General features: G+C 42.7%; 1 protein-coding gene across 1 annotated transcript in view; it reads left to right on the top strand.

Annotated features, from left to right (window-relative positions):
• phactr3a (phosphatase and actin regulator 3a) overlaps positions 1 to 15,374 on the top strand; it is a gene marked incomplete at both ends in the record, with an annotated part of 28,901 nt that extends 13,527 nt beyond the window's left edge. The window contains 10 exons of the mRNA XM_080031759.1: positions 4,114 to 4,278; positions 4,799 to 4,966; positions 5,603 to 5,818; positions 6,289 to 6,517; positions 6,917 to 7,167; positions 8,280 to 8,433; positions 14,154 to 14,209; positions 14,592 to 14,653; positions 14,844 to 14,984; positions 15,294 to 15,374. Of these exons, the coding sequence (XP_079887885.1) occupies positions 4,114 to 4,278; positions 4,799 to 4,966; positions 5,603 to 5,818; positions 6,289 to 6,517; positions 6,917 to 7,167; positions 8,280 to 8,433; positions 14,154 to 14,209; positions 14,592 to 14,653; positions 14,844 to 14,984; positions 15,294 to 15,374 (1,523 nt within the window). The remainder of the gene's footprint in view (positions 1 to 4,113; positions 4,279 to 4,798; positions 4,967 to 5,602; positions 5,819 to 6,288; positions 6,518 to 6,916; positions 7,168 to 8,279; positions 8,434 to 14,153; positions 14,210 to 14,591; positions 14,654 to 14,843; positions 14,985 to 15,293) is intronic.
• Between the last annotated feature and the right edge of the window lie 343 nt (positions 15,375 to 15,717).

The following is a 15,717-nucleotide window of genomic DNA, read 5'->3' on the forward strand; positions in this document are numbered from 1 at the left end:
TAAACACTTCTGCAAAAGTATTCCAAAACAAGTCTGTCTGCTGGCCTGTATTATTTGTTACAACATTGTAATGAAAGTGACATTGACATTGTGCTCAGGTTATTAGTCTGTAATTTTCAATAATTTTTGAAACATAATTTGCTTTGAAATTGCGCAAGCTGCAACTCCCTGTGACAACTTCATCAAGTCCATTCCACAGCTTAATACCATTTACAGATATCGAAAAGGATTTAAGTGTGGTCCGTATATTTTTCTCAGTGAATTTACCTTTTCTTCTTAAATCATGCGAAACTTCTCTGTCTTCAAACATTGCTTGTAAACTGTTAGGAAGGCTTTTCTCTGAAGTATAATGTTTACAGTGTTTAACAGGCCTATATTACTTTAGCATAGTAGTTTATCATATTAGCATGCTAAATGTTTACAGTGTTCAACATAGCCTATAGCTACGTTTAGCATAGCATAGAAGCATGCAAAATGTTTAAAGTGTTCACCATATTATTTTAGCATATTAATTTAGCATATTAGCATGCTACATGTTTAAAGTGTTCAACATATGAGTTTAGCATATTAGCATGCTAAGTGTTTACTGTGTCCAACATATTAGTTTAGCATATAAGCATGCTAATATGTGGTCATAAACCAAAGTATTGGCCCAGTCAACCTTTATGATGGCACTAGAGCACCCTGGGAAAATTGTTATTGTATACAAATACAATTGACTTGACTAGACAAAAAGCAAATCTGTGTAGACTGTAATAGTGGTCAAATGATGCAATGACATAACGTGTGGCCCAGTGAGATACTAGATTAATATGAAAAGCTATTTCCTGATTGTCCTTTTAGATAGAGCTTTAAAAACACAATCCTACTCATTACATTGTTCTATCAGGTGAATCTGCGAAACAAGGCCTTGCCTCATACGACCTCACAGCTGAAAGTATGACGTTGATATTATCCTATCCCTCAGCGCGAATCCCTTTGGACATAGCTTTATTCATTGCTTTTTGGTTGTCTGTCGGCAGCCTACATATCAGGACAATTGGGAGCTTGGTGGAGCATCAGAAAAGCCTTTTTTATCTTTAATTTCTGGTCTTGCTACATTTTGATTGAACATATTCCTGATGGTTAGCTCACCTTAGACACTGGGGAAGGGGGATGTGTTCAGTGCGTTCATGTGGGGAAAGATCTCCTGAATTTGCTGACACACTGGTTAAGTGGGGTGTGGTCCCTGGCGGCACACTAACACGCTGTGTTGTAGTTTTCTTGCCAAGTTACATTATCACTTTGGCCAAATTATTCCACTCTTAAATAATATTTCATTTCACAATGTGCTGAAGCAGTATACACTGTGGGATTCCAAGTTCATAATTGTCTGCATTCCAGGGCTCTTCATGAATGATGTTGTGTTTTCTATTGGGTATTGAATCTTTAATCTAGTGTAAAGCCGTGACGCCACCAAATTATGTGCGGACGTGGGTTGAAGAAGGCTATGGATGGACATACAGCAAACAGGCTATTGGTCCACTGCTTGAGCATGACACATGGATTTAATAAATCCTATTAACATATTAATTAGAATTGCACAACATCACCACATGGTGCATGTAGTCCATTCATGCTTATCTGACACACATTTGGATACATCCTCATCGGGCGGATAAAATAAACCTCCATGTGGATTCACATGTGTTTTCAGCCAATTCCTGTGCCTTACTCTGACTACTGTCATTTTCTCGGAACCACTACCCCTTCTATGAAAAATGAAGAGTTACTTGATATGCATTATAAATAGCTGCTCGGTGATTGGACGAGCCCAGATTCTCCTTGTGAGCTCTTCCGTATAGCAACAGCCCCCTCTCATCTCTCCTTTTCTCCCTGGAATCCCCCTTCTCCACCACCCCCAACCCCTCCCTCCCATCTCCTTCCCTCTTTCAAAACACAGACAGATCTCATCCTGTGGCTTCACCCCCTACCCACAATGCACTTGTGTGCTGCCACTGGCTTTAGATGTGGTTGGCAGTATTGGTGTGGGGGGCTCCTCTGCTCTCCCTCTCCTCTCCTCTAAGCTACAGACTGACTCGCTCCTCCCGCTGGCTCCCACTGCTGCGGCAGCATCTGGATGTGGTCGCCATGGCAACAGCAGCGGGCCTGACCCCACCTCCTCTCCCCCTTCCCTTCTCCCACCATACACACACACACACACACACACACACACATACATACACACACACTCCTTCTCCCTCTCTCACAAACACACGCCTCTATCCCTCCTACTCCCCCTTTCCTTTTTCTTAAGCTTTTTTTCCTCTGCGCGACTGGGTGCGTTTTTTCTTCTAGCTTGACCTGGATTCTGCGTGCGGCGCCACGTCTGCCACGCTGCATGTGTGACAGAAGTGATGATGACACGGTGACACGGGAGTGCATGGTCAACTGACCTGTTTCCCCTCAACTTTAAAGGCAAACTGCAAATTACCTCCTTTCATCTCGTCTATTCTGCTTTGAGTCTCCCTTATATTTACTTTTCTTCCTTATTCCATTCAATCCAATCCATTTTCTCTTTTTCTCTCCTTGTTCCTCCTCTCTTCTCCTCTTCTCCCCCCCCCCCCCCACACACACTCCCTTCCAATCACTACCACTCCCTACCCATGTGTTCTAGGGAAGAAGTATAGAAAAAAAAAAAAAAACATGAAAAGGAGTCCGCTGTATCCTCATCTCTCCATCACCGTACTCCAGCATCACACCCTGAGCCACTCTGCGCCCCCCTCTAGCCCCCCCCCACACACACACACACACCCTTCACCAACCACCCCATCACAAATCCTTGCCTCCCTCCTCAGCTGAATATTAGAACAAAGATATCCGCCTCCTGAAGGCAGCTATCACGGCTTATTTCGTCACATTGACGGATGCAGCTCTCAAACAATATGTGCATTTATTGTACACTTCCTCTTTCTGGTCTCTCTTTGAGATCCCGTAGCACTCGGACACTTTGCCTGACTTGAGTTGCAGTGATCATTCACTGAAATACAACAAGTTTCCCTTAAAGAGAAATGGGCTCTCTGTGGATGGCGGCACAGAGGGGGACAGCTCATCTATTATAATCGCTTGATTTTGTCAATTAATGATGTGTTCAGTATGTTTGGTTACTGCCTTCTGTGTGCTTTTAAGTGGCTGTGTATTTTTTATTATTTCATGTGGACCCCTGGATAAGCAGCAAGTAGTGGGATCCAAAATAGGAACCAATAAGTACTTGCCTGCACGCAGAATCTTAACAAGGACATGAGAACATGTGGCTCGACCATCTCGACTGTAGAAGACGTGAACGTGCCCAAATCATCGTGGCTTTGTCCGATGAAGTAATAAACATATTACATGCATACACCACATGCATGCAACCCATGTTTTGTTGCATTATGGAACATATTGCAGTGATGCACTCTGAGCACTTGGGAGACAGATGTCCTGCGAGAGCTGGGTCCAGAGAACACATACAGTACATGTAGCAGAGAGGCTTTTGGGATGTTAGAGAAAATTTGAAGGTTGACACAATGAAACAATCAGCCCTGTTTCACCGGGCAGCCCAGTCCAATGCTGTATTTCAGAAGGCATACAAGGCTGGCACACCTGTTGGACTCTGGGGAAGTGAATCTTGTTGTAGTCTTATGTGCCCGTCTGTGTGCTCTTGTGTTCCCTCCAAATTTCTACCGTGATGGTTATTTATTTTGATACATGACGTATGGCTCGCAGGGTGGGGATTCACAGCAAAAATAACAGCCGTGAGGGAGTGTGGAGTGATCAAATTAGTCCTTCTAATTCAATCTGTTCACAGCACTCGGAGTCCATCATGGTTTATTCAGTAAGGTGAGCATACTAATTGTGATCTGGTTTCTCTTTCTCTCCCACATTCTCTGTCTCGTCTCACCTACTTTTGCACACGTTTGGTGGATTTATTTTTCTTCATCACTGTATCCCTGTCCCTCCACACTGCACACACCCCTTTGCCCTCTCTTTTCCTTCATTTCCTGCTTTTGTTCCCACACCTTCTTTCCTTACCTCATTTCATTCTCCTGTTATCAACCATCTCTGGGCTTCTTTTCCAACTCCACTCTGCAGTAGAACTGTTGGACCAGCAGAGGGTGTTGAGGACCGGTTGCCTGGTGTCCGGGGTTCACACGCCCCCCGTCCGACGTAACAGCAAGCTGGCCACCCTGGGTCGCATATTCAGGCCTTGGAAGTGGAGGAAAAAGAAAAATGATAAGCTCAAGCAGAGTTCCACAGGTACAGTGCTGGATGGGTCGCTGGGTGGGTGGAGAGTGAATTGATATACACACACTCACTAAAACGGATGCACAGACATTCATATGTCCACACATTTCTTCTCATCTCGTCTAATGAATTAGGCTAGGAGGAGATAATGAGGGGGTGTTGCAGATGTGGCTAATATTGACTTTCGCACAGTCACCTTGTGTGAGCCTGTTTTTAAAGGAAGGCGGGGCAGGTATCTGCAGTACGTCTATAGCATTAAAATTGCTGAACACAAGGCTACATGTGATGCTCTTGCTGTAATGGAGAGTGCTCTGGAATCAAGGTGACATCAAGAATGAATGTCATTGAGTAAAAGGGTGACAGTTGGTCACACCAGAAGTCAGTTGCAACTGCTCTAACTCTGCTCACATATAGAACGGATCCATTGAAGGGTTTTTGTAATGTAATAAACCAAATGAAATAAGCCTATCTGTACTTAATAATGTCGGTTTGAACTGTAAGATCATTCCTATCTAACTGTATCCTCTCACAGATGTAGCATTATGCAGCAGTCTCCTGTGCCACGACCTGGGCTCCCCCACCCAGGGCTGCTGCTCAGATGGTACAGTCCTGCTGGGAGGATTCGGTGGACCTTTGACCTCCAGCTTCACAGTCAGCAGTGTGGAATACCTCGGTCCTGAGGAGCCGCTTCCCCCTCCAGGTAGGACAATACCTCACTGTACTCAGTCAACTAATCAATGGACATTATTATAAAGCTGCAAAAGCACCAGATAGATAGTGAGATAGATTTGCAAAGTGGCTGCCTCAGCCCTATAGTACATCAATATGATAGTGTTTACGATTGTTGTGATCAATTTGATAAAAAAAATTAAAACAATCTAAATGGCAAACACAAACATGTTGATGCCACAATAATAATTCAATTAGTGCTATGTGTATGCATTATAAGTAAAGGTTTGAGTTCATTGTGGTTTGAGTCAATCCAAAAAGCTTTGTATTGCTTTCTCAGACGAAAGTGACATTTTCCGTCAATTCTCAAATGTTCCACTAGAGGGCAGCAAAGACAATTCAATAAGAGCTTACAATATAAATGTGTGTGTGTTCACAGCCAAACGACAAATACAGTAGATTTCACCATGGTTAGATATTTTTGAAATTGTCATTGGTGCAGCTTGCCGCAAATTGCATGACTGTTCCATTCTTTTTAGTAGAATTGTTGCATTATATTAACTTAGAAAAAAACTTCTTCTTCTTTTAGTTTAATTATTATTATTATTATTATTATTATTATTATTATTATTATTTGAATAATAGTTCCTTTGTTCATGTCCTCCAGTAGCTGCCCCTGTCCAGGACTGTGAACAGGAGGAGGAGAATGCACCGCTACCAGACGAGGCGGAAGGCGAGGAGGTGCAGTCTGCCGGGGATTTACCCGAGGGGCTGAAAGACGTGGGAGAGCAGACGGAAGAAAGAGCAGAGGAGGAGATTCCTCCAGAAACTTCCCCACCACGAGTACCTCCAAAACCTTTGGCCCAGCTGTGTACAGGAGATGGTGAGTGCTGAGAGGTTAAGGGAAGCTCAGTTGCATCTCATATATACACAGTAACTGTGCGTTCACCAAGTGGCTGTGACCAGTTTGAACCGCAGAGTATCGGCTGACACATTTAGAAGAACTGGAGAAAGATAACAGATATACCTAGATGATCCAATACAGGGGTCACTGACTGGTTTGATGTGTATGGAAACTATGTGAATCTCATGCTGTGGCCTTCACCAGATCTCATTGATCAGCCAGCATTGTTACTATACACGTCACTAGTTTAGTTTGACGGTTCCCAACCTGGGGTAAGATAAATCTAAGGGGTTGTGAGAGGATTAATGGGAGAAGACAGAAGAAAATACAAAGTAAATGCGTTATTAAATATATGTTTGTTATCAAAATGATGGCATATCCGTTGGAAAAAAGTTCTGTTAATTATCCTCAAGTGTTTATGTGCTCATATTTCCTTCCCTCCCTTTTAGACCAAGGCCCTGCGTCACTCCCAGCTAACCTGCCCAATGCCTACCTCCCCAAGGAGCCTCCACCCAGGGCCACAGAAAGCCTGTCTTCAATGACCCTGCCGCTGCGAGGGCACCTGGCCAATACCTCAGGGTCCCCACATCTAGGCAATATGATGCACCCTCCCATGCCCCCCAGCTGCATTATGGAGGAACTGCAGAGAGCCTTCGCTTCCAAGAACAGACAGGAGATGTAAGTCCCCGGGTCAACCCCTGTTTATATCATCTACCTCACAAGCTAAACTTGCATGTTGCTAGCTATGGTTTTTTTTACATACCCTTTGTTTACATACCAGTTAACAGAGCCTAGGCTGTGTATAAACACTACATTTTTTGTCAGCACACACACAGTATTGACAGTTAGCGAAACAAGAGGAGATATTCACTGATTTTGACAAAAAGTGTTTTTGTAAAAAAAACGCTGACTCCACCTTTAATGATTTGTCCCAAAGTGTAGATTGAGCATTGCATGCTTTGTGGAATGACATCCTTAGAATCGTATACAGTACATACAGTATATACATTACAGGTGCTATCCATAACTCCAACTTTAACCCTACATCTGCCCTTCTCCCTGTGTGTGTTTTCTCAGTGTCCACGAAGGGTGTGAGCAGGCCTCACCCCCGCGGCTGTGGTGTTCTGAGGGGCGTCTCTCTCGATCCTGCAGCTCTGAGAACCAGCACACCTCATCGCTGAGCGTCAGCTTTGTGGGGGGTGGAGGGTCGGACTGGCCCAAGAAGGAGGCTGAGGAGAACAAGGAGAACATGCGGCTGGACCAGTGCTTCTCCAACACCTCAGGCCTCCCCAACGACTTGGAAGAATGGAACGACTCCGTCATCTCCGGTGGGTTGAAGACTTATACAAGCAGCATTTACACAGTGCAGAATGTAAACGTTGTGATATTCGCTCATTCGTTTGTTGTTGTTGTTTTTTTTTGGCCTGGTACTATACATATTTTATTTAAAATGAAACAATGCCTATGAGGTAAAAGTGCACACATTACTTATTCGGATGTGTTTTACGTCGATAGTGGGATAAAAGTGGAGGATGTGTTGTCATGTTTTGCTGAACTGTCTTTGGCAGCATGTGAATGATCTTATCCTGAATACTACCAGGCCAATGTTTCAATTTATTTGTGGAACTTAATTTTAAGAATTGCAAAAATTGGAATTTACACAGTTTAAAGCTGAAGTGATCTATATTTTCTGTCACATGTGTAATGTGAAAGGTGCTGCTTGTAGGGAAACCTCTGCAGCTCTCAGGAGTACATTAATGTCTTTTAACTGATTTGTTTTTGAGTTTGAGGTCTGCAACCTAATTTCTTTTTGTCGCTACTCCATTCAGTGTTGCTTTCCAACCACAGCAAGCAGGGGTTTTCAGCAAAAAAGCACTGATTTAGCTACAGTACGCTGTGTGCCTTGCACCAAACTCTTGGCACACAAAAATAGTGATCATCTGTTGAACACAGTGGAGCATTTAGCGGATAATGGGCCATACATTTCCCTCAGGAGTTGGTAGAGAACAATATGAGAGTGAATAATGGACTTACATTTGACAGGTGGCCCGAATGAATGCTTGTGTTTCTCTCTTGCTCCAGGGTGTGGAAAAAGGCAACTTGTGCTAACAAATTCCCTTATAACAACCTTAATATTGATTGGAGCAGTAGCCTTTTTTGCGTTGGGATCTACATATAAAAAGGGGCTACTCTCAAACGCAAAATTAAGAGTACTTTCTCTCAATAGTCATTGTTGTTTGTGAAAATTTGAAATCCAATTTGCTGATAAACAGAGCAAAAACAATACACATGGTGTTTCTGGTCACATGGCAGAGATGATTGTTGATGTTGTGTATGACGAAAACATTCAATGCGATTCCTACTACAGTAAGAGTCCACAAAGAATGGTATTAAGTTTCCTCGGTTTTATATGTCTTACTGTGTGTATGCGTGATTGCAGGCACACTTCCTCGCAGGCTAAGGAAGGAGTTGCTGTCCGTCAAACTACGAAACAGGCCCAGCAAGCAGGAGTTGGAGGATAGGAATATCTTCCCAGTAAGGAGCGACCAGGAGCGGCAGGAAATCCGCCAGCAGATTGAGATGAAACTTGCCAAGTAAGCACTGAAATCTTCTAACAATTTATAATACATCTTGTGTTGATCATCGTTGAACACAAGGTTGTATTTTGTCTACTGATATACTGTACATATGAAATACAGTATATAAAGCCCCCAAGGGATCACTGTGAGATTTTTTTTTATTGCGTTACTTTGTAATATTTAACACAAAAGATGCATCTTTGCTATCATCAGAAGCACGACAATGGGCTGCAACCTCTTTTTTCATTCATTGTGGTGTTGATGTGGAAAAAGCAGTAAATTCTCCCTATGTTGCATTTTTACAAATACAATTATGGTTTCACAAATCTGAAACTGTGTTTTAAAGCATGTTTAAAGGCCTACTTCACCGGTTTGAATATGAAGGTGTATTGAATTCTGAGATCCTATGTAGTATAAATGTGCGAAAAAAATTGAAATCGGTTCATCCTAGCCTGAGAAAAGGCAGAAAGAGTGTTTTTTTAACCCTATATTTCTCTTTCTCGTGACATCACAGAAAGAGAAATATAGGGTTAAAAAAAAACTTACTTTGTAAATATTACTGTGATGTCTTTTACTGTGACATCACAGTAATATTTACAAAGTAAGTTTTTTTTAACCCTATATTTCTCTTTCTGTGATGTCACGAGAAAGTGAAATATAGGGTTAAAAAAAACACTCTTTCTGCCTTTTCTCAGGCTAGGATGAACCGATTTCAATTTTTTTTGCACATTTATACTACATAGGATCTCAGAATTCAATACACCTTCATATTCAAACCGGTGAAGTAGGCCTTTAAGCTCTCTTAGATAATCTAGTCCAAGTAAAGCAGCTATACAGCGACAAAAGACAGCGGATCTGTCTGTTAGGGTTCGAAGGTAAATTTCCTTTATCTTTCCCCTTAACTGCCCAATGGTAGGCTGTGAATCGGAAGCTTACTTCAGCGTTGTCTGTTTTACTCACAGCCTGCTGCACATAGAGAGTGATTTTATAAGTTGAGCTTAGAGGAGTCTCGTTTCTGTACAAATGATGTGTAGCCCATTGTCTCCCTTAGAAAGACAATGGGGGATAGCAAAGATGCATCGTTTGTTTACCATTTGCTTGTAAGTATTTGATCCCGGAAGTTTGAATCTGTCTTTCCAACTTTATAGCCGTAACCTACTGCAGGTAAAGCAAAATTGCAAGGGAATGCAATAAAAAAATATCTCGCTATGACCCTTGGGGTGCTCCATAGAAATGCTCTAATGATATCAGTAAAACATTTCTCTCTGTCTGTGTCTTGTCTTGCTGAAATATTGTTCTAGCTACAATCTCCTAATATTACTCTGCAGCTGGTTTATGATTTCAGTAGTGTAACAAAGCAAACTCAGGACAGATCTTGGCAATGCATGTTTGCAAGGTGAACACTCAATGTTAGGAGGTGAGATATATAAAAAAATCAGATCTAAATGGATTGATTGATTATCTTGCACAACTTTGATTAATGTTGTGTAATCTGATTGGTTGGGAGTTATGCACTTTAGTCAAAGCCAGTGCTTGTTCTGGGAAGTACCTCTATTATGTACCAGCATGGCACTAAACAAACAGAGAAGTTAACCATTGTGGGGAGATGGAAAATTCGTAATACACACGTGTTAAGTCAGTGCCTGCTTTCAAGCTTAGATGCCGTGCGACATTAATAGAACAACTGGCTTTCCTAATACTGTTGAGACATAATGCCCACAGACAGACAGCAGTAATCACCAGACCAAGGTTCTTTAACACAATGTATCAAACAGGGCCCCACACACACACACACATACACACACACACACACACACACACACACACACACACAACTCTACATAACGTACTGTGCAATAACATAGCCAAGCACAGAGTGCCACCCACACTCTCTGAAGAACAATATCTATCGGTTGTCTGTGAGACAACTGAGAATACTGCCTCAAGGATCTATTCTTAGTTTTTCTTGGTATTTCAGAAGGGATGTACAGTATAGCTGCTCACACGGCTTCTATAGAGGTGAGGATGGAGCACGACCGTAGCTTGCATAAGAGCTACAGCAGGGTGCTTGTAGTAGACATGGAGGTTCCACTTGTAGCAAAGCAGTGAGAGAAGCATTGTGTTACATAAGGACCTAGCTCTCTTCATAGCACGCTGTTCAATTGATGTTCTCTTTTTGATTAATGGCTGTTTGGGTTTGCTGACAGAATTAGTGGATGATCTGAGGAGGATCAACAAGGATTCTCTCAGCAGCTTTATTTGTGTGCTACATGCTGATATTGCTGAATTAACAACAGCAACAACAACAACCCTCAAATCCCTTGCACTGCTACAGGATTTTGGAGGCTGTGTGAAGTGTATGCACACGTTGCTACTTGGGTTTGTCTGGAGCTATTCTCACTGCCCTAAACTGTAATGCCCGAGGCTCTAAATAAGTCTCAAATACTATTACTTCACCAATAGTGTCAAGCATATCATATGCAACGCAACATGCTTATACATCCTACAGTATGGTATATGAAATACATTGGAGGCGTACTTCACCATCCTGGAAGGAAATCCTGGCTAAATATAGCTCCAAATGTTAAAGAGGAGGCGGGGAGTAAAAAAAGGCCCATTTCCCCTGAGAATGCACTGTATACTGAATGACCAAACAATCCATCACACCCTCCCCTGGATTCCTCTATGTGACTCCAACCCACCATAGATTAAATTTGCTATTTTTTTCCCATCCCATTTGCAGCTCACGTTGAAAAACCTACTGCTGCATTTGCTGCCGATCCAAGCAGAATGATGCCATCAGGACTTACAGCGGTATAATGAAACCTTGTCTGTCCATTGTGTCAGTGATAGATGACCTTTCTATATTTAGAAAGTCCCTGCCTGGCACTGTAGCCGCACAGCGCTGTTCTAATCTTAGCCCCTGACACTCTTCAATAATGCATCTCCCCCTATGCCCTCCTCCCTCCCTTCTGCCCACACCAACGTGCTGTCCGGGAGTCACATCAGCAGAAATAATAGCTGGAGGGAGGAGCGCGTGGGGTGACTTGCTACTGTACTTGATAAAAGGAAGAAGCAAGGCAACGGCCAATTGTGTCTCCTTGCACAGATGGCGACTAAAATAAAAGACTATAAGCCGCTACCACCCACTCCCTCACTTTTTTTTGTTTGGATTTTGCCTCCCTTGGCTCGCATGGTTATGCACTCCTTTCAGTGCAGAATATCCTCAGTGGCACATGGAAACCCTTGTACCACCAGGCATGTCATCATGATATTCTGGGGATACAGTTGCAAAATCTTATTTCTGCAATTGAACCTGGATGTAGAAAGTGGTGGGTGAGAAACTGGTGCATTGATTCAATGTGTTGTACTCTCTTTTCCCAAATAACCGATCTTCTGTACCCGCCGAGCAGCGCAGTAATAAGGTATTGTGTTGAATTAGGCTCACGACACAAAGAAAACTGTCTTTGCGGCCAAAACAGAGTGGATATTGACAAGAGTCTTATTTGTATTCAGCTCACGAACAAAGACGAAAAATAAATAAGGTGGTCCGTTTCTAAAAATAGCCACCGCCTCTATAAAGCACTATACAGCTCTGTGCGAAATCCCCATCCGTGTGTTGCTAGGGAGAAGTGAGGATTTCAGTGGGAGGACTCTTATTGTCTCAAAGATACCAAGTGTTGTTGCTAAGCAACATGTGGACCAGGTCAATAATACAGTGGATAGTCGTGTTCACTCTGGCTTCGGGAGTGATTTTCTCATCTGTTTACAAGGTAAAAGCTCTGGGAACAACTGGTCCCTGGGTTTGTTTACGGACGAGTTTAGAAAAATGGTTGCGTGGATGTGTGGCTGTTTCCCTAGCTGATGAGATTTTTATTTTTTATTTAACCTTTATTTAACCAGGAAAAAAACCTATTGAGATTAAAAATCTCTTTTTCAAAGGTGACCTGGCCAAGACAGGCAGCAGCACAATGAACCACAGTTACAGACAAACACACAGGGACAAAATTAAAATAGCGCTAAAAAATAAAGCAAATCAATTCACACTGCAACTATCCTAAATAGACCCATTTCTGTAACCAGGAAAAAAACCTATTAAAAACACTGACATCTTAGAGAGTCTAGCTCAATTTCCTTCATTTTCGACTTAAAGGCATTCAACGAAATTAATTCAACATGTCCTAGGTCTTTCTGCAGCGTATTCCACACAGTGGGGGCAGAGTACACAAAAGATTACAGATTGTAGCATGAAATATCCCTGATTTGATCAAAAACAACACTGATAAGGATAAGGGAACCTCATGGAGGAGGAGGGGAAAAAAAGCAAAGAGCAGGAGAAGGATCTAGTCCCTACGTACGTACTGATTATGTGCAAAACGCTGAAATTGTTCACAACATATTTCTTGGGAGTGTGTGAATCTTGTTTTTCCGAATGAAAATTTCCCAGTGGAGTCAGACTAATGAATTATTCCTAATGCTATTCCTGGATGACTAGTCACGCATGCATTAATGAACAGAGATTGATGGCTTGCCTGTACTCACTACTGTATAGATATCCACACGTGTGATATACTGTAGCTTCTGAGTACGTGGCTTTCGTTGTTGCTTCAGTGAAGAAGAACACAAATGCTTAAAAAATAACGCAGTTTGGTACTGCATGATTCCATTTTTGTATAAATGGTGGAATCTGTTGTTACACACACACACACACACACTGGGCTTTGTGGGTGTCCAGGTCTCGGCACGTGTGACCTAACTTTGATCTTTTGCAGGACAGAACTATAAAGTGTCCAGTGTTCTCTCTGGTTGAGGGGGAAAAGACAGTCCTGCTGCGTGGCAACATTCTGCCCTCTCTGTCCTTTCCACCTCTGGAGGTGTGCTGTGAAGTGTGCCCATAGACTGTACTGTCTGGAGCTGAGCCCCGTTGTGCTGCTCACATTTATTATTTACACAAAGTATAAATAGTTCACACACACACACACACACACATCGGGAACTTTGGGGTAACATTGGATTTTTGGAGACCTTTCGGATGCTTTGATGGCTAGGGAGGGAACATCATACAGAAACATGTTTGATCTGAATGTTTTCACTTGGTCATTATAGCAATGAAGACACAAAAACTGTATTCAATCATAAAATAGGCCCTCGTTTTTGATCCATGAAGTTGTAAGTATTTTACTCTTTTTCTTTTTACTTGAGTACAAATACATGTAAACTGTAGAAACGAATGTGGGTACATTTACTGTTACTGTGCCAGTAGTCCAGTCTGCATCATGAGGTTGGGGATGCCTTGAGTGGGAGCCTGGCTGTTAGGCCCCGCCTCCCACAAATTATGCATGCAGTAACCAGGGAGACTGGGGCAGTCGCGCCCCAGCAGCCCATCACGACTCAGTTGAAAAGCGCCTGCCTGTACTAGTGAGGAGACTGTTCTGCTGCGGCGGTGTAGAGTAAACACAATACGGCAGCTGCAACTGAAATGCAGGATTTCGAAATCGAACACTAATTCGGTGGGAAATCCGCAAACAGGAGAATCGCGCTTCTCATATTATTCCAGATGTGGGGAGCGCCTCTGCCGAAGAATCACAGCCGCGGTTTGGATGGGAGATGGAGACATAGGGGATTCCTCTCGAGAACGCGCACAGTCAAGAAACTACAGCCCGTTTAAAGAGGATAGCGCAGGGAGAGTTGGGAGTCGAAATGGTTCAAAACGTGGTTTTGGTGTTTCTCCGCAGGCGGCTGAGCCAGAGACCGAACGTGGAGGAGCTGGAGGGTCGGAACATCCTGAAACGTAAGTTCAATCACTTACATTTTTATTTCGAAACTACTGTCTCTTAAACCCTAGTAATGGGTTATTACATTATATTGTAAACAAGTGTATTAAATCCCTGAAAAAACACACTTAAAACAGGTCAAGACGATGCATTAGTAATAGTAACGGATTGCCCACTGTAGTGCATTATTCAGGAGCGAAAGAACGCTCTAGTGCACATTCCTTCTCTTCACCTAAACCCTGTTGAAGGTGATGCGAGCTGAATATGTATAGATAGCATAGCCTATATACTTGCTGTGTTTTGCACATTTTATTTTATGTCTTTTTAATTTATTTACTTATTGAATATGTGCTTGCTGATATAGTATGATTTTTGATTTGTCTGTTGTTCTTCTTACAGAGAGAAATGACCAGACAGAACAAGAGGAGAGGAGGGAGATCAAACAGCGGCTTAACAGAAAGGTATAGCAATGTGTGATTGAGTTTTGTTTGCCATATATTTAGAATCATTTGTTTCTGGTAAGCAACAAAGCAAAACAACATAGGCCAAAGCCAAATACATATTGCAGGCAGGATCAAACAAAGACTCTGGTTAACTCACACTTAATATCGGCGAGTCATAAATGTTTGTCCAACTTTCTGTGTGTTCCAGCTCAACCAGCGGCCCACAGTAGATGAACTCCGAGACAGAAAGATTTTGATCCGCTTTAGTGACTACGTGGAGGTGGCCAAAGCTCAGGACTATGACAGGAGAGCAGACAAGCCTTGGACCCGGCTCTCGGCAGCAGACAAGGTGTGTAATTGTGTGGAACACTGAGAAAAATAAAAACAATATTTTGACAGCAACCAATCTCTTGGATAACTTCACTACTTAGAGCAGTCTGGTTACAAAACTACACAAGACTGCTTGCGGATACATATCGCTGTCATCAGCTTATCTCACCAAATCCCCTGTTCTCCTGAGTGTTTTTTCAATGCTGATAACATTTCCTCTTCCGCCTGCTGTCGCTCTGCCGTTCAAAGGTTAGAGACGGCTCAGTGGCTTAGAGTGTTACATAGAGATGCAATGCAAATAAGAGCTGTGTTCCCCTTTTCCCCACAGGCTGCCATCCGAAAAGAGCTCAACGAGTTTAAAAGCACCGAGATGGAAGTGCACGCCTCTAGCAAACACCTAACAAGGTAAGTGGTCTGAAGTGCGTGTCTGTATGTGTGAAGGGGAAAGCGTGTAGGCGAATATTCTTTATTCTGGGCTGCAGCATTCTAAATATAGCTCTCATTGCTCATCATGAGAGCACAGAGGAGCTAAAGATAGATGGGGGAGCCTCTCAACAGAGGGTGGGGGATGGGTCTTAAGGGAGCTGGTAGAGTTGAATGATAAAATGCCAACATGTCCTTGGTTAAGCTTGTTATGAAAGCAGGTGTCCTTGTTGTGAGTTGTAAAAGTGACCCAGAGAGAGAGAATTGGATGTCCGGGCCCATCAGCACATTTAATGACAGTGCTAAAAATAGCCTCACGGACCTGAGTA

Source organism: Ammodytes marinus, assembly GCF_949987685.1.
Source record: "Ammodytes marinus genome assembly, chromosome: 7".
NCBI classification, from domain to species: Eukaryota; Metazoa; Chordata; class Actinopteri; order Uranoscopiformes; family Ammodytidae; genus Ammodytes; species Ammodytes marinus.